Below are 20126 nucleotides of genomic sequence, written 5' to 3'. Positions count from 1 at the left end.
TGCCGACAGGAGAAACATAGTGGCACCATCTTCCACCCGCTCAACACTACCAATAGACCTTACCCCGAGCGTCTCTTCTTCCTGGCCGAATTGTCCTCTCAACCGAGACTGCCAATTTAATTTCACTTGTGGTTTGCTATCCCAATATGGATGATTTCTACTTTCCCTTCTTATGGGGTAGTGAAGTTACAAGGATCATTGGCTGAGGCTTGGGCAAGCATGAGGAGATGATTGAGGGACCTCTCTATTTTTGAATGTGATGATGAGTATGCTCAGACTACAACCATGGTAGGTTTGTGATATTACTTCTTTAAATGGGTAATATCTTTCTAATAACATTCTCAATACCATTATTTTCATTTTTATGCCATCGAGTTAAATTTAAGCTATCTAGTGGTGGACTTAGAGAGAGATAACAAAATTATGAAGGAATGGGTGGAGGAATTGGAACTCTCTACTTCCAACACGAGCACAAAGATGGTCAAGTTGAAAAAGGAAGTAGACTATCAAGCTGGGCTACTATTAGGCATAGAGAATACTGATAACTAGCATTTTGATGCATTATTCCTGCCCTTAATTTCCATATTTTATTTCTTTCATATGATTAATTATGGATTCTTATCATGTTTATTGAGTTGGATTCATATTATGGGTTTTGTTATAATTCTTCATATTTTTATGAATTTCTATTTATAATCATGTACTTTTATTTTCTAGGGATTGAGCTCAAGTTGAACCAAATTGAATCTCAAGACTTGAGTCAAGGAGAAGTCCAATCTGAAGAAATTTGAGTCATTGGATCAAATCTAAAGGAAATTAAATAAAAGATTTAGATCTGATTAATTCTAGCCGTTCATCAAGATCTGATTGATTTTGGTTAATCTGTGTAGATCTGGGATGATCTGAGCTGCTCATCTTGATCCAGACATCCTAACCAATCAACAGGCTCTAGTTGATCTCTACCGTTCAATCATATTTGATCTCAGCCGCTCCATCAGATCTGAATTGATCAAGGCTGTCAGATCGGATCTGGGAGATAAAACTCAAGAAGCACAGTGGACATCTCTTCACTGGGTTTCTACGCTAAAAAAAATGTCGCACGCCACTTCTTCTGGCTTCGTCATCCACTCCACCAAAGGGGCTGACGGTCCACCTCCACTCCACCGCCGTTGCCCGACCATCTTCCTCTCCATCTCAATCTACGCCGCCATCCCTTCTTGGTCTCGATCTCATGCCATTCGCCGACGCCATCGACTCATACAGGTGCATCTTCCCTTCGACACCCGATACCACCGCAAGCTTCCTCTTCGTGATTAGAGGAGGAGGATTAGTTTCATCCGCACCTCTGGCCACCTCTGAGCTTCTCCGATCAGCCACTATTGGCCTCAGTTCATCCTTGTTCAGATCTGGCCACCATCTACCATCTTCGAGCATCCCTCTTCAGGTTAGATGAGCGGAAGCTTCTTTATCGACAGTTCTTACTTCTTCACATAGATCTGGATAGCAAGCTTCTTCTTCAATGGTTGATATGTTGATTTGCGTGGTTGATTGTTTAATGTTTCTGTACTTAAGCTGTTCTCCCATGTTTCAAAGCACGTACTCATGTTATTTTGATTCATGCTCATAAGGTGTTCGACAAAATGCTTCTTCCAATAGTTTGGTTTAAATTTGCGCACTTTATTTTGGTTAATTTTTTCTTTTCTTGTCTTGTCTCTTTTAATTTCTATAAGTTCTGTTCTTCGTTTGGATGTAATTAGGTTAAATTAGATTTCTTTAATGCTCTAGATTTCATTCAATGCTTACTTTATGTTACTTTAATTTCCTTGCAACCATAGTTTAAGTTAGACTAGATTTTCATACTTGCATTGATCTTTTGTTCGTTAGGTTTAGTTTCATACTTGTTTTGTTATTTCATATCATAGTTTAGAACTCAAACCAATCTCTCCATTTTTATGTTAAAAATTTAAAGCAATAATCAATCCTGAAGATATCATCCTATCATTATATTCCTTGTGAGACGATCAGAATCATTTCTATACTACTTTAGTGTAGAGGGGTTCGGTAACTTTAATTATAATTTGATAAGCTCTCGTAGTACAACACTCGAGAGCGCGTATCAAATTTTGGTGCCATTGCCGGGGATTTGAAGTGGTGTTTGATAATTTTAGGATTACTTCTTATTTTTATACAAAAAATTTGGAAAAAAATATTGTTAAGTGTTTTAATGTTTATATATCTATGCATTTGATATCATATGCTTATGTGTCTTCTAATCTTGTCGGTTAGTGTTTCAGTATAAGACCAGGATAATTCTTTCAGTTCAACATGGATCTCTATCTCAATAATTTGGAGATTTCAATGAATATCATAATTTAAATATGGAGCAAGCTAGCACATACGTACTAATTATGGCAGTCTTTCTCATCCAATTGCTATAATCATAGTTGCAAACTAGCTTTAAACCCAGCCTCGATATTCTATTCGAGAATTTTATGCTTAATTTATTTAACTTAAAAAGAAAATATTTCAATTCTTTCCATGAATATCATGTGCTGTCTATTTAATTTGAAACATTAATTAACAACTACTCAGGCTTATGTAAAAAAATTAAATAATTTTTTTTTAAAAAAATAAAAGCAATGAAAAAGAGTTATTAACAAGCAATAAATTAAGTTTAATCATCAATTGATTCCGATATTTTATTTTTCCCATATTCTACTAATATTTTCTAAAGATAATAATAATAATAATAATAATAATAATAATAATAATAATAATAATAATAATAATAATAATAAAGGATTAGAGTTCGAAAATTAAGAGTATATATTTTAATTAAAAAAGAAGAAAAAGTTAAAATCAAATGAATATAATCACGATCGAGTATGTCCGTATCACATTAGATGTATGAAAGAGGATGTCTATTTACTAAAAGTATACGGGAATTTCACACGATATGAGCGAGAAATATATATTAGAATATCTCAATAGACGTAATAAGACGATGATATATAGAACGATAACAAGCCTCGGCATCGATCGATCGAAGCTATAGAGGCGATGGGAGTATCACAAGTGTAAATCTCGACCTCCCATTTTATTCGATACATCTCTCTATAACTCGGCTAGTATCTGGTCCACACGGTCCCGTCCATCAGCTCACACTGCACGATCAAATTCACAAACATAACATATGATGACGATTAGTAAAAGTTGACCGTCAAATAGTTAGAATATAACACGACTTGATAATATAATATAATATATTATATATATAATGATGACGATTAGTATTATAGGTTTAGAAAATATATATAGTTATCTTAATGACCTGGAGCAATCAGTGGAGGCACTAATGGGGAATGGGAGGTGGACGCCGCAGCTGCCGGGGAGCCCGGAAAGGCGGTTGGGCTGGAGGCCGGAGATTCCAGATGCCTGTGAGCGGATGCAATTGCACGCCGCACGGCGGTCGGCGGTGGTTTGCGCGGCGCTATTCAGGCCCTTCACCCCGTTACAGCAGGCTGGAGGCAGCGCCGACACCTGACCGGTCACGTAGGGAATGCACGGCCGCAGGTCAGAGGCCACTTGGCCACAGGTGACTGCGGCGTCGGCTTGGAACCCTGCCAGGAGGGCGATGAACACGAGCACCACCACCAAGGCAAGGGATCGAGCCATCGATTAAGAACGGGAGAGGGAGTCGTCCGAGTTTGTGGTGTGGTGTGTAGGGGAATGGGAGCAGGGAGGGTGTTTTATAGTGATAAATTGAAATAGAATGTCTTAATTGCATTAATGATATATGGAGTAGTTGGTAGTTGAGAGTAAATTCGATCGATAATAATAATGTATCCAAACTAATTTCCTTTATATTCCTGGGAATACTTTTATGAATAAGTTTAATATTATTATTATTAATATAAAATATAATTAATGGATCTAATGTGTTTTTAAATGAATAATTACATATGAAGACATCAAATGAATAAGAGAATAAAGGCCCTAGCTCCACCAAATATATATAAGGTTCATTTAAGAGAGAGTATAATTTTTCTTAGCCAAATGGGCTTATTTTGAATTAAAGTTCAATCCACTTTAGTCTTTAGGTTAGTATGATTCACCTCGAATGAAGTTTTAGTTGACTCAATTATACACATCAAACAATATTAATCGATATATATATCCCTTTACAGACATCTTTATAAGTGAAAAAATTAATACAACATGTCTTATTGGATTTTAATGTGAGATCTTTAAGTGCTGCTATCTAAAACTAGTATTGGCTAGGTGAGGAAAATCTTTAAAATAGTAAAAGAAAGACAAAAGTCAAATATTAGCCTTACCTAAGATTTTATGCATCGACACTACACATAAAAAAAGATAATTTTCTAGGATGAATTTATAAAAAAAAATTCACAATAAAAATTTTTGGGACGAAAATTTGCCAACTTGACGACGAATTTGGGGATGAATTTGACGACAAACAATAATTTTATCGCCAATTTTGCAACAAAATAATATTAATCACAAAATTGACGCAAAATTTGGGATGAAATATGTGACAAAATTGGCAATGAATTAAAAATTCATTGCCAAATTCGTCGCCAATTCTGTAACAAAAATAATATTTGTCCTAAAATTGTCATAGCTAACTTTGCGAAAAAATAACTTTTATGACGAATATTATTTTTGTTGCAGAATTGGCGACGAAAATAATATTTTAAAAAATTTATGATCCGTGACAAATTAATTTTCTTCCAAAATTTTGGGACGAAAGCATATTTAAGCTACCCACTTAAACGAGGAAAAGTTTTATTTTTTTTTTCCTTTTTTCCTTTTCTTTTCTTCTCCCATCGCCGAACCCCTCACCCGCGCCATCCCCTTTCTCCCGACGTCGTTCCGCTCTTGCGACGCCGAGCTCTTCGGCTTCCCCAACTCGACGCCAACCTCTTCCCTTCTCCTCCCACGCATACAAAGCCTCAAGCCCTCTCCTTTTCTTCTCGTGTTACCTTCCTCTTGCCTCTGCTGATTCCCCCTTTGATCCTTTCTCTTCTATCTAAGTAATTAGTATATTTATTTAAGTTCATGTCTGTGCAAGCACGAACTGTCAAATGACCAAAGTAAGAAGACGAGTGGGCAAAAATAGGACTTGAGTCAAGTCAGTCGCTTACACCTCTTTCGACTAGACTTGAAGGGGAGACTAGTGATACAGGTTATATCGAGCAAATCTAGAAGATGATATGGAGGTTAAAGTCAAGGTGATGTAGCGGTCAAGTTAGGGTAAAAGGAGCATTCTGCACTTGGTTCTGTTGATCGTTTAGCCTTAAAGTTCTTGGGTCCTGCCCGCATGGCCCTAAAGCAGGACACTCGGATAAGGCTGACCGGTTACAAAGCCGATTAGATATAAGGACTCTAGGACTTTATGTTGAAAATAAAGAAATAATATGCTTGGTTAGTAAATGGTCAGTCGGGTTCAAGAGAGCTCGGCCAGAGAAATGGCCGATCGGGCTCTAAAATTATTTATACTCGCGAGCCCAAATAAAGGTCGATTGAATATAAGGCTCTTTGTCTATGCTCGCCGGGCAAAGACTGGGCAGACTTAAAGACACTTAGCCTCATAAACCTCTTTATACTAGATCGGTCGGATAAAGGTCGGTCGAACATACGACTCTCTATGTAAGCCCGACCTAACAGAGATCGGGCGGGCTTAAAGACATCTAGCCTCATAAATCTCTTTATACTAGATCGACAAGATAAAGGTCGGTCGAACATAAGGCTCTCTATGTATGCCAAGCTGGACAAAGATCGGGAAGGCTTAAAGACACTTAGTCTCATAAACCTTTTTATACTAGATCAATCGGATAAAGGTTAGTCAAACATAAGGCTCTTTACGTAAGCCTAGCCAGGCAAAGACCGGGCAAGCTTAAACACACTTAACCTCATAAACCTCTTTATACTAGATAGGTCGAATAAAGGTTGATCGAACATAAGTCTCTCTATGTAAGCCCGGCCGGACAAAGACCGGGTAGGCTTAAAGACACCTAACCTCATAAACCTCTTTATATAGATCAGCCGAATAAAGGTCGGTTGAGCATAAGGCTTTAGGTGTTCGCCCGGTTGGGCAAAAATTGGGTGGGCTTAAAGACACTCATCCTTAAGAAACTCTGCATATATTGTTAGAAATGGGGATAGTGGGGAACGTGGCCCATGTTCCCCACTACACATAATGGAAATGTCCATTATGCCCCTAGGGTATTTCCCTATATAAAGGGGGTCCGTCCAAGGCTCAGGGTGAAAAATCGCGATCGTGCGACGAGAGTCAGAGGAGAACATCCAAAGCGGCGGGATTTGGTTTGTGGAATTGCGGAGGGCTTTCCGATCCTGTGATCGCTCTTCCGATAGCAAGTTTCGTCATTGCCGATTGCAGATCTGCGGGAGATCGCTGTAAGTTTTTACCGCATTTAATTAATTCGTCTATCATGCATTTAGATTATAAAATCTACATTGGTATCAGAGCGCGTAGTTCGTTCTAAATGCATGATAAATCCTAAAACCTTACCTCTGCGTTGAATCAAAATTATGACTTAGTTCTGTTCATTCTATTTGTTGGACGAAATCACAATTAAGTCGTGATCAGCGATAATAATCGCTGCCCTGAATGGAGTCAGTCTCCGTCTAGTTTTGCCGTAGCCGAGCAAGATTGCGTCCATGTTGCAATCTGCCACAGTCGCCGGCATCAAAAGCAGCCGTAATCAACGGCCGTTAAAAAGGCCTCGAATGAACACTCATGGAGTTTGTCTCTGTGTATTGGCCGGCGGCGTATTCGAGGCTGCCTCTTGCAATTTCTGCACAAAAGGGGAGGCGGTGTGTGGCAACCAGCGTTCGTCGCTGTGAGATGATGTGCGGCGTGGGTTCGTGGCGAAGAAACGAGCGGAGGCGGTATAGAACGTGGAGTTGCAGAAGATAATTTTTTAGAGTTCACGGTATAAACTGAATTTTTATCCGTTTAATGCATGCTGTGAAGAATTAAATACATTTAAAAAAAAATAGTAACGTTACATTATAAATCTGCATGCATTTACAATTAAGAAACATAATATATTTATGTTTTTTAATTAAAATATATCTTTTGCCAAATAATGCCTACTGTAGCATTAATTTTGCTCGCTCGTTAATTAATTGAAAATTGAGTTCAATTAATTTCATCATTAATGATAAATGATCCAGAGTAATTTTGGTCCACTTAGATCTGGTTCAGATTTAAATCATTAGTTGGTTTAATTGAACCAATTTGATCCAAACCCGAAGTTAATTTGGGTTAAGTAATTGGGCTTGGACCAAATATGATCAAATGACCAGATTTGTTCTAATGGGTCAGATTTGATCATAACAATTAGATTTGTTCTAATTGATCGGACTTAAACCAATGGACATTGGTTTGATCAAACGGACCTGAGTTTGATCAATAGGTCTGAAATTGGTAGAAATGGACTTAGAGAAAAAGTAGCAGAACATAGGTACAAAAATCCCTGTCCAATTAGATTAGTTCTAATTAAGGACAAAGGACTGAGCTTAGGATCTGGATCCCTAATCAACCGATCCAATGGGTTTGACCAATTAGATTAGTTCTAATTGTCGACTTGAACTCCTAAAATCGAGAAGATTTATTTTTCTTGATTTATTATGTTGGTACTATGCCTGTATAAATTGAAATAAGCCGGTTTTGTCCTGGTTAGTCGGTTTTGTACTGACTTATTTATTTTCAATTTTTCAGATGGCACGGACGATTACCACATTGACTCGTCGCGAAGTGCGACGAAATCAGCTCAGGGAGGAGATTCAGGAGATAGAGTATAACTCTACTTATGGAGTCGACGGACACATTGGACGGCTTGATGATCTGTTTTGGAAACTTGAGCGAGAAGAGTTTCCAGTCTTGGACAGTTATAGGATTTGGGCCTTGATGCAATCATTGCCAGAAAATCCTAGGATGATAGCAGACTATATTTGGGGACGTCATCAAGGACGCGTCACATATTCTGTATTATGTGAGGAGCTGCTTCATCATATGACTGAAGAGGATCCGGAAGAGTTCGAAGAGGACCCGGAAATGATCGAGGAGAAACCAGAAGAGGATCCAATTGTGGATCCAATAGAGAGTCTTGAAGCTGTCTTGCCTGGGATTACCCCAAATGAGTCCAGGCTGAGAGGGATTATATTAGCCACTGCACTAGTGTCTGTCCTAGTGGGAGTGGTAGTTGCCTATCTAGTTTATTAGAGTTCTGTTATTTTTATTGTCGTTTTGTATGAACAATAGTTAGTCCATTTCATTCATGTCAGTTGGTTATATGTTAACAATTTGCAGCATAATTTTATATTAATGATATGTTCATTTATTTATGCTGTTTGCTTGACATGATGCATGATTAGTTCATGATGTATTAAATGATTAGTTCATTTAATTAAAAAAACATGATATATTAAATGATTAGTTCATTTAATTAATGAATTCATGATATTATAAATGATTAGTTCATTTGTTGGGATGTATGTAATAGAATTGATTAATATTAATTTGATTGGTCATACGGATGATGAGTGAAAACATAGTTGTCACTTGATTTTGTAAACCAACTCAAAGTAATATTAAGTCAATCATAAATTGCATACATATGATATACACTGAATACTAAATAATTTGTTTATTTATGATAGATTATGGCAACCAAAAACATAATAGCTGAACTCAACAAAAGTGAGAAACTTAATAGGGATAACTACAAGATCTGGCACCTCAAGATACAATATGTACTTGAGGAACAAGAAGTTCTAGAGGCTGTAAATCAGGTTATGGAAGTACCTGTAGATGGTCCCACTGCACAACACAGACGAGATCTTGATGCCTATAAGGCATGGAAGAAAAAGGACTCCACTGCAAAGGGTATATTGATTAGTTCAATGGTAGACGACCTAGTTTTCGAATATGAGTCATATCTTACGGCTCATGAAGTCTGGGTTGCCCTTAAAGAAAAATACAGTGGAGTAAGTCTGAGCAAGCTTCGACAGCTGACAATTAAATTTGACAGCTACAAAAAGCGTCCGAATATATCAATGGTTCAACACCTCAGGGAGATGTCGAACATGATTCGGGAGCTTAGAACTGCTGGTCATGAGTTGACTGATGAACAACAGGTTCAAGCAGTTATTCGTTCACTTCCAGATTCTTGGGAGACCATGAAGCAGACCTTAACTCACGGTGAGAGTATCAAGACTTTCACCGATGTCTCACGCCATGTAGAATTGGAGGCGGAGAGAGTTGAATCCGCAAGGATTTCTGGACAAGCCTATGTGGCTGTAGGTTCTGCAGGATCATATGGATCCAAGAAGAAATGGTTCAAGAAAGGGAAGGGAAAGAAGAGGGAAGCTGTTAGTGTGGGACAAGGCCCAATCAAGAAGATAGTCAAGAAGACTGGAAAGAAACCTAAAAACAAGTTGACTTGTTTTAATTGTGGCAAAAAGGGCCATTTTGCTCGGGAGTGCACTGAGCCGAAAAAGGTAAATCCAAGTGTGTCTTCTTTTCAAGAGCATTTTGTTGCTAGTTCAGTGTTGTTAGCTGATTCTTATCCTTTGTGGATTATAGATTCGGGAGCAACCAACCATGTAGCTCGGGAACGAGTTACATTTGTTGAGTACCGTCGGGTACCAGCTGGCAACAAGTGGATCTATGTGGGAAATAATGCAAGAGTTGAAGTCAAAGGAGTCGGCACTTGCAAACTCAACCTACGTGGTGGTAGAGTTTTATTTCTACATGATGTCTGTATGCTCCTGAAATTCGACGGAATCTTGTTTCCGTTACGTGTCTTCTTGATTTAGGGTATTGTATTAATTTTTACAGTCGGTCTGTTGAACTTAAGATTGACTCAGTGTCAATCGGATATGGTTTTTTAACAAATGGTTTTATGGTTCTTGATGTAGAACCAGATGTCAATTATGCTATTGATGGTTGTTTTTCAAACATTGCTTTAACTAGTGATGCAGATATAACTGATGAGGTTTGGCATGCTAGATTAGGACACATAGGACAAGAACGTATGAATCGATTAGCTAAAGAGGGTCTATTGGGCACTCGAGCTAAGATTCAATTGTCTATATGTGAGCATTGTCTTGCTGGAAAAGCAACTAGGAAACCATTTGGTAAGGCTATTAGATCTGAATCAACATTGCAGTTAATTCATTCGGACATTTGTGGTCCAATGAATGTGAAGGTTAGACATGGAGCTTCCTATTTCATTACATTTATTGATGATTTCTCTAGGTTCGGTCATGTGTATTTGATTTCTCACAAATCCGAAGCATTAGATTGCTTCATTCGTTATATGAACGAAGTTGAAAATCAAACGGAACGTAAAGTTAAGACTTTACGCACGGTGGGAGTATTTGTCTGATATGTTCAAGACAATATGTAATGATAGAGGGATTATTAGACAGTTGACAATCCCTGGAACTCCACAGCAAAATGGGGTAGCTGAAAGAAGAAATAGGACTCTTCTTGAAATGGTTAGGTCTATGATGGCGCAAGCTAATTTGCCAATTTCCTATTGGGGAGATGCATTATTAACTGCAGCCTATATACTTAACAAAGTGCCTTCAAAGTCAGTTCCATCTACCCCATATGAACGTTGGACAGGCAGAAAACCAGATTTGTGTAATCTGAGACCCTGGGGGTCAGCTGCTTATGTTCATGATAGTTCTCACAAGTATGGAAAATTGGGGCCTAGAGGTAAGAAATGTATCTTTATAAGATATCATGAGACCTCCAAAGGTTATGTTTTCATAGGTGAGCAACAAGATGGAACCATCTCTGAAATAGACTCGAGAGATGCGACTTTTCTCGAAACAGAGTTCCCAATCAGAGGTGATGTTGATAAAAATGTTCCTCTATTTGAGGAGGATGAGATATTATCAACAAGAGAGGTGTCAAAAGGGATACCTGAGTCTAGTCAACCGAGTGGGAGTGATATGCCGAGTCATGAGTTGACTTCTCAACAGCCCAACTTACGGAGAAGTGTTCGTAAGATCAAACCTAAGAAGAGGTTTGATATTGAGAATGAGGCATTGGTTACACTTCCAATTGATGACGACGAGCCTCAATCCATTGAGGAAGCATTGGGATGTAGAGTTAGAGAAAAATGGAAAGCTGCAATGGTTGAAGAGATGGAGTCCATGATTCAAAATCATGTTTGGGACTTAGTCGATCTTCCTCCGGGCCGAAGGGCTATTGGGAATAAATGGATTCTCAAAATAAAGAGGAAAGCAGATGGATCGATTAACAGATACAAAGCTCGTTTAGTTGCAAAAGGATATACCCAAATGGAGGGTATTGACTTTGAAGAGACATTTTCTCCCGTAGTGAAATTTGTATCAATAAGAGTTATTTTGGCCTTTGTGGCACATTATGATTTAGAATTACATCAAATGGATGTAAAAACCGCTTTCCTTAACGGTGATCTTGACGAAGAAATCTATATGGTTCAACCAGAAGGTTTCATTGCTGAAGGCCAAGAGCAAAAAGTATGTAGACTTAGAAAGTCTATATATGGGCTAAAGCAAGCGTCAAGACAATGGAACATAAGATTTAACGAAGTCGTTTTATCTTATGGTTTCGAGATGATCAATGAGGATCATTGTGTTTTCCTGAAAAGGGAAAAAGGAAAATATGTCATTTTATTATTATATGTTGATGATATGCTGATAGCTGGAAATAACTTAGGATATGTGAATGAAGTCAAGCAATGGCTGTCATCACAATTTGATACAACAGATATGGGAGAAGCTGAATACATCTTAGGGGTGAAGATCATAAGAGATCGTCCTAAAAGACTTTTGGGTATGTCACAAGAGTCTTATATAAATAAGATGTTACATCATTTCAGCATGTCTAATTGCAACATAGAACATACACCTATTGTGAAAGGTACTGTGTTGAGCAAGAGTATGTGTCCTAAAACTCCAGAGGAAATAGCTGAGATGAATAAAAAACCATATGCCAGTGCTATTGGTAGTTTGATGTACACTATGTTGTGTACACGTCCCGATATCAGCTATGTTGTGGGCTTGGTCAGTCGCTTCCAGTCAAACCCAGGACCGAGACACTGGAAGGCAGTAAAAAGGATATTCAGATATCTGAAGGCGACAACAGATTATTGTCTCTGTTTTCAAGGATCGGATATGAGTCTGAAAGGTTATTCAGATGCAGATTGGGCTGGAGACCTAGATGATAGAAAATCCATATCAGGCTATGCATTCTTGTTGAATGGTGGCGCCATCTCCTGGAACAGCAAGAAACAAGCTTGTGTAGCTTTGTCGACTATGGAAGCTGTGCAAGAAGCAGTCTGGTTGAGAAGGTTTCTGAAGCATCTGAAAATTGCTGAGGATAGTGGGAGTCCAGTAACTGTCTACTGTGACAGTCAAGCTGCAATAGCTTTTTCCAAGGATCCCAAATATCATAGCAAAGGCAAGCATATAGAAATTAAATATAATTTTGTAAGGGATATTGTGGCTAAAAGAAAAGTCATTCTTGAGTATGTCCCTACACGTGTTATGCTTGCAGATCCTTTTACTAAGCCAATGACTAAAGAGTCATTTAAAGAACATGTAAAGTCTTTGGGACTTCGTAGAATGTAACAATATTGAAATAACAATCAGACTTTGTGTTATGATTGTGTCATTTGCCATAATTTATTCAGTGTATATGTTGTATTTGTTACATTCATGTAAGATCTCGGTGAGCATGTTGGCAGGTGGAGATTGATCCACTCACATGGACAATCATCTCTGTTTGTTAAGTACAAATAGGGGTAAGACCGTTACTTATGAAACAGCTTACGTAGCTGAAATTATGAAATTAGAGACAGATTCATAAGTTGAGGTCGTCTTGATAATTGTGTCAAGATGAGATCATTTATGTGTAAATAATGATCGAAGTAAATGAACCCACCATTTACTGAACTTGTTGAAAGCCAGATTAGAATTCATATGTTGAATTCAGGATTAGACGTTAGGTATGTCTAGATCGAAATCTGTACGATGTTAAATTTGAAGACAACATGCACTCTTTTTAGTAAAGAGAATAACATCGTAGCATGTGATTCATACCACATGTGCTATTGCGACAATAAAGGTAGTAGGAGAATGAATCCCTGTTTCTCTACTATGTGAGACATTTGAGATTATATGTTAATCTCAATTTTTTGCCTTAGTGACTATTTAGCTGTCTCCTTGAAGTTTTAATCAGTGTCTGCTACTTTAGCGTGTATCCTATGGCTATGGATGATTCGGTCTATGGAGCATAACTAGGAAAGCGACTGATTAAAATGAATTGATTCTAGCTAAAAAGGAAGATTAAATAGATTTACATCTTTTGTTGTTATTCACTGGTCGACCCATTTTACTATGTATAGAAATGAATGTGAATATTGGATATGGAACATGCTCATGACATAATGGTCATTATAAGGGATTAGAGATGTTCATATCGATGTAAACGAAAATTATTTAATCTGGGTAAATAGCAAGACATGGATATCTTCAAGATAATGGCTGTGTGTCACTTGAAGATTGGATGGATTCTGGATAAAGGCTATGTGCCACCAGGAAAGAGGCTATGTGCCATGAAGAGTGTGTCTCTAATTTATTTGAGCAGCTAAGCAAAGTGTAACAACTTTATTAGCATTGATTGCTCAACGAGCGGCTAAGTCAAGGTGTAACAATCTTCTTAGCAACTATCGCTCAGTGTGCTTGTTGTCGCACGAACCATTTTCTCTAAGTATGGATTGGATGTTCTCATATGGTCTATGTGACCAAACTCTCTAATAGTCTATGTGACTTATTAAGTCTTTGTGACTTACCTGAATGAACTAGTCTTAGTGACTTATCTTGGACGAGTGGGAGATGTTAGAAATGGGGATAGTGGGGAACGTGGCCCATGTTCCCCACTACACATAATGGAAATGTCCATTATGCCCCTAGGGTATTTCCCTATATAAAGGGGGTCCGTCCAAGGCTCAGGGTGAAAAATCGCGATCGTGCGACGAGAGTCAGAGGAGAACATCCAAAGCGGCGGGATTTGGTTTGTGGAATTGCGGAGGGCTTTCCGATCCTGTGATCGCTCTTCCGATAGCAAGTTTCGTCATTGCCGATTGCAGATCTGCGGGAGATCGCTGTAAGTTTTTACCGCATTTAATTAATTCGTCTATCATGCATTTAGATTATAAAATCTACATATATAGTCGGTCAGGCAAAGGTCGACCAAGTTTAAGTTATTTGATATCATATTATCCCTAAAATAAAGTTCTAATATACACGATGTATCATATGACTTTTTGAATAGATCTTTGACATATTATGTGTACTATATTAGTCTCTGAACATATCTTGGAAGTATTTAATATATGATAGAGCATATTGATACAATGACAAGCAATACAGCCGACCTTATGGATCGGACGAGATATATTCAGTAGACAAACAATAAATAACATTATAACAACTTAACAAAATTTGTCGGGGAATATACCTTTAAAACCTTCTTCAAAGGTTATTATGTCTCTTATATGTAGTTGATCACGACAGCATATTCTCTTAACCACCTTAATAATGACACGAAGCATAAATGACAAAAGAGGTACATCTGTGGATAGAAAAAAGATTTCTCGAACTATCATTGTGGAACACCTAAATTATATTTTTTTCCATCATCTAACAAACTCTGATGCAAAAGGCCACCTTACGATTATAGAGGTTATGGGAGGTGGTATATAAAGGGGGGATTCTCTTCGTTAGTGAGGTACGCAAAATCCAACATCTAAACCTTACTCTATTGTTCTTCTTCTTCTTCGTCCACTCATCGAAAAATGTACTGACTTGAATGTTGAAGGGTTTTGTCATGGACTCCTTTTTTTAATTTTTGATCACTAACGTTTTATTGAATTATCATATTATGTGAATAATTTATTGAATTATCGGATTATGTGAATAATCTATATGTCCGATAGAGAAGTCTTAGAATATTAAATATTTGTTTTCATAAAATTAGCTAATGCCCGAAAGTATTTTATAAATATATTTATTTTGTAAATTGGGGTGGTATAAGCAATCAAGTTTTGGAAGTATTAATAAAATAGAATAAATTCAAAAGGCACTTTATTATAAATTTCATTTAAAGATAACTTTTTTTAAAAAAAATATTAAAATAAAGCTTTAATATATTTTAATTTTAATTTAATTAAAATTCATGGATTATTATAATATTAAAATATTTTTTTTATCAATTTAATTAAAAATATTTAAACTTAATCATATTATTTTAACTTTATTAAAATAGTTTTAAACTATTTTAATAATTATGACTACTCTAATTGCAGCGTCATAATTAATAAATAGTTTAGAAATAGTTCACTAAAAAAAGACAAATTTGGGGATAAAAGTTTGGAACGAAAAAAATTCGTCCCAAAATTGGGACAAATTTACCAACAAAAATAAAATTCGACCCAAATAACCAACAAAATTTACAACAAAAAAATTTCGTTTCAAGTTTGCAACAGAAAAACATTTCGTTGCTAAATTCGTCCCCAAATCTGGAACGAATCCAGAATTCGTCCCAAATTTAGGGACAAATCCTGGATTCGTCCCAGATTTTGGAACGAATCGAGGAATCATCCCAAATTCTGGGACGAATCTAGGATTCGTCCCAAATTCTGGGACGAATTTATGATTCATCCCAAAGATGAAATTATTTTTTAAAAAAAGACAATCAAACACCGAAGGTTTATATCTTGACCTAGAGTCATCGGAAGTTCATGAAACAAGTTTCTATGCATTCGTATTATTGACCTGATCGTAAATATGTCATCATCCATAATTTTTAATTAATATGTTCAGTGATTCAAATTTTTAACACCAAAAATAGGTCAAATTGGGATTAAAAAATTCTAAAAAATAAATATATTCAGTAAAAAATATTTTTATGGATATATTTACGATTAGGACAACGATACGAACGCATAAAACTTGTTTCATCAAATTCCGATGTTTCTAGGTCCGTATTTAAGGCGCCCCATTTTGTCCTATTTTTTTAAATAATTAACTTTTTGGGACGAATCTTTGGATTCGTCCCAAAGTTTGGGACGAATCTAGGGATACGTCCCAAAATTTGGGACGAATTCAAGATTCGTCCCAAAACTGAAAATATTTTTTAAAAAATAAAATCAAACACCGAAGGCTTATATCTTGACCTAGAGACATCGGAATTTGATGAAATAAGTTTCTATGCGTTTGTATCGTTGACCTGATCGTAAATATGTCACCAACCATAACTTTTAATTAATATTTTTATTGATTCAAATTTTTAACACCAAATTAGGTCAAATTGGGATTAAAAAATTCTAAAAATAAATATATTTGGTCAAAAATATTTTTATGGATGTATTTACGATCAGGATAATGATATGAATGCATAGAAACTTGTTTCATCAAATTTCGATGTCTCTAGGTCCGTATTTAAGGCGTCTCATTTTGTCCTATTTTTTATAAATAATTAACTTTTTGGGACGAATCTTTGGATTTGTCCCAAAACTGAAAATATTTTTTAAAAAATAAAATCAAACATCGAAAGCTTATATCTTGACTTAGAGACATCAGAATTTGATGAAACAAGTTTCTATGTGTTCGTATCATTGACCTAATCGTAAATATGTCATCAGCCATAATTTTTAATTAATATTTTTAGTTATTCAAATTTTTAACACCAAATTAGGTCAAATTGGGATTAAAAAATTCCAAAAATAAATATATTTGGTCAAAAATATTTTTATGGATGTATTTACGATCAGGACAATGATACGAATGCATAGAAACTTGTTTCAACAAATTCCGATGTCTCTAGGTCCGTATTTAAGGCGTCCCATTTTGTCCTATTTTTTTAAAATAATTAACTTTTTGGGACGAATCTTTGGATTCGTCCCAAAACTGAAAATATTTTTTAAAAAATAAAATCAAACACCGAAGGCTTATATCTTGACCTAGAGACATCAGAATTTGATGAAACAAGTTTCTATGCATTCCTATCGTTGACCTGATCGTAAATATGTCACCATCCATAATTTTTAATTAATATTTTTAGTGATTCAAATTTTTAACACCAAATTAGGTCAAATTAGGATTAAAAAATTCCAAAAATAAATATATTTGGTCAAAAATATTTTTATGGATGTATTTACGATCAGGACAACGATGCGAACGCATAGAAACTTGTTTCATCAAATTCCGATGTCTCTAGGTCCGTATTTAAGGCATCCCATTTTGTCCTATTTTTTTTAAATATTTAACTTTTTGGGACGAATCTTTGGATTCGTCCCAAATTTTGGGACGAATCCAGGGATTCGTCCCAAAATTTGGGACGACTCTCTGGATTCGTCCCAAATTTGGGACGAATCCAGGATTCGTCCCAAAACTGAAAACATTTTTTAAAAAATAAAATCAAACACTGAAGGCTTATATCTTGACCTAGAGACATCGGAATTTGATGAAAAAAGTTTCTATGCGTTCGTATCGTTGACCTGATCATAAATATATCACCATCCATAATTTTTAATTAATATTTTTAGTGATTCAAATTTTTAACACCAAATTAGGTCAAATTGGGATTAAAAAATTCCAAAAATAAATTTATATGGTCAAAAATATTTTTATGGATGTATTTACGATCAAGACAATGATACGAACGAATAGAAACTTGTTTAATCAAATTCTGATGTATCTTCGTAGATATTTTTTAAAACATATATAGGTTGCTACTAATTAAAAGGGTGTTATGAGTGAATGGTTGTAAAATAGTGTCCAAATGCTTAAATATGGACCTAAATACATCAAAATTTGATGAAACAAGTTTCTATGCGTTCATATCATTGACCTGATCGTAAATATGTCACCATCCATAATTTTTAATTAATATTTTTAGTGATTCAAATTTTTAACACCAAATTAGGTCAAATTGGGATTAAAAAATTCCAAAAATAAATATATTTGGTCAAAAATATTTTTATGGATGTATTTACGATCAGGACAATGATGCTAACGCATAGAAACTTGTTTCATCAAATTCTGATGTCTCTAGGTCCGTATTTAAGGCGTCCCATTTTGTCCTATTTTTTTAAATATTTAACTTTTTGGGACGAATCTTTGGATTCGTCCCAAATTTTGGGATGAATCCAGGGATTCGTCCCAAAATTTGAGATGACTCTCTGGATTCGTCCCAAAACTGAAAATATTTTTTAAAAAATAAAATCAAACATCGAAGGCTTATATCTTGACCTAGAGACATCAGAATTTGATGAAAAAAGTTTCTATGCGTTCGTATCGTTGACCTGATCATAAATATGTCACCATCCATAATTTTTAATTAATATTTTTAGTGATTCTAATTTTTAACACCAAATTATGTCAAATTGGGATTAAAAAATTCCAAAAATAAATTTATTTGGTCAAAAATATTTTTATGGATATATTTACGATCAGGACAACGATACGAATGAATAGAAACTTGTTTAATCAAATTCCGATGTATCTTGGTAGATATTTTTTAAAACATATATAGGTTGCTACTAATTAAAAGGGTGTTATGCAGCGAATGGTTGTAAAATAGTGTCCGAATGCTTAAATTTGGACCTAAATACATCAGAATTTGATGAAACAAGTTTCTATGCGTTCGTATCATTGACCTGATCGTAAATATGCCACCATCCATAATTTTTAATTAATATTTTTAATGATTCAAATTTTTAACACCTAATTAGGTCAAATTGGGATTAAAAAATTTCAAAAATAAATATATTTGGTCAAATATATTTTTATGGATGTATTTACGATCAGGGCAACGATATGAACGCATAGAAACTTGTTTCATCAAATTTCGATGTCTCTAGGTCCGTATTTAAGGCGTCCCATTTTGTCCTATTTTTTTAAATATTTAACTTTTTGGGACGAATCTTTGGATTCGTCCCAAAGTTTGGGACGAATCCAGGATTCGTCCCAAAACTGAAAATATTTTTAAAAAAATAAAATCAAACACCGAAAGTTTATATCTTGACCTAGAGACATCGGAATTTGATGAAACAAGTTTTTATGCGTTCGTATCATTGACCTGATCGTAAATATGTCACCATCCATAATTTTTAATTAATATTTTTAGTGATTCAAATTTTTAACACTAAATTAGGTCAAATTGGGATTAAAAAATTCCAAAAATAAATATATTTGGTCAAAAATATTTTTATGGATGTATTTACGATTAGGACAATGATATGAACGCATAGAAACTTGTTTCACCAAATTCCGATGTCTCTAGGTCCGTTTTTAAGGCGTCCCATTTTGTCCTATTTTTTTTTAAATAATTAACTTTTTGGGACGAATCCAAGATTCGTCCCAAAACTGAAAAAAAAAATTTTAAAATAAAATCAAACACCGAAGGCTTATATCTTAACCTAGAGACATCGGAATTGGATGAAACAAGTTTCTATACGTTTATATCGTTGACCTGATCGTAAATATGTCACCATCCATAATTTTTAATTAATATTTTTAGAGATTTAAATTTTTAACTCAAAATTAGGTCAAATTGGGATTAAAAAATTTCAAAAATAAATATATTTGGTCAAAAATATTTTTATGGATGTATTTACGATCAGGACAATGATACGAATGCATAGAAACTTGTTTCATCAAATTCCAATGTCTCTAGGTCCGTATTTATTCCTTATGATTTTGTTTCTCTTTTATTTAAAAAAATTTAAATTCTGGGACGAATTCCTGAATTCGTCCCAGATTTTGGGACGAATCTAGGATTTGTCCCAAACTTTGGGACGAATCTAGGATTTGTCCCAAACTTTGGGACGAATCCATGGATTTGTCCCAAACTTTGGGACGAATCCATGGATTTGTCCCAAATTTAGGGACGAAATTGGGAAGAAAAAATATTTGATGCTAATAACCCTAGATCTACACTTCAACCCGATTCTTTTTTCCTTCCCTCATTTCTTTCCTCTCTCTCTCCCCCGTTCCCCCTTCCCAGCTGCGAT

The 20126-nt window shown here is 35.6% G+C and overlaps 1 protein-coding gene across 1 annotated transcript; it reads right to left on the bottom strand.

Annotated features, from left to right (window-relative positions):
* Positions 1–2957: 2957 nt before the first annotated feature.
* Positions 2958–3709, bottom strand: LOC122003835 (non-specific lipid-transfer protein 1-like). Its single transcript, XM_042558832.1, has 2 exons — positions 3332–3709; positions 2958–3164 (listed from the first exon to the last, which is right to left on the bottom strand). The coding sequence occupies exons 1-2, from the start codon at positions 3673–3675 to the stop codon at positions 3155–3157; spliced, it is 354 nt and encodes a 117-aa protein (XP_042414766.1). The 5' UTR covers positions 3676–3709; the 3' UTR covers positions 2958–3154.
* Between the last annotated feature and the right edge of the window lie 16417 nt (positions 3710–20126).

This window comes from Zingiber officinale, chromosome 7B (genome assembly GCF_018446385.1).
Source record: "Zingiber officinale cultivar Zhangliang chromosome 7B, Zo_v1.1, whole genome shotgun sequence".
Taxonomy (NCBI): Eukaryota; Viridiplantae; Streptophyta; class Magnoliopsida; order Zingiberales; family Zingiberaceae; genus Zingiber; species Zingiber officinale.
This window is presented reverse-complemented; position numbering and strand designations above follow the sequence as displayed.

Excerpts from the sequence above, each read along its gene's own strand:
- LOC122003835 (XM_042558832.1), bottom strand. The coding sequence starts at position 3,675 with ATGGCTCGATCCCTTGCCTTGGTGGTGGTGCTCGTGTTCATCGCCCTC.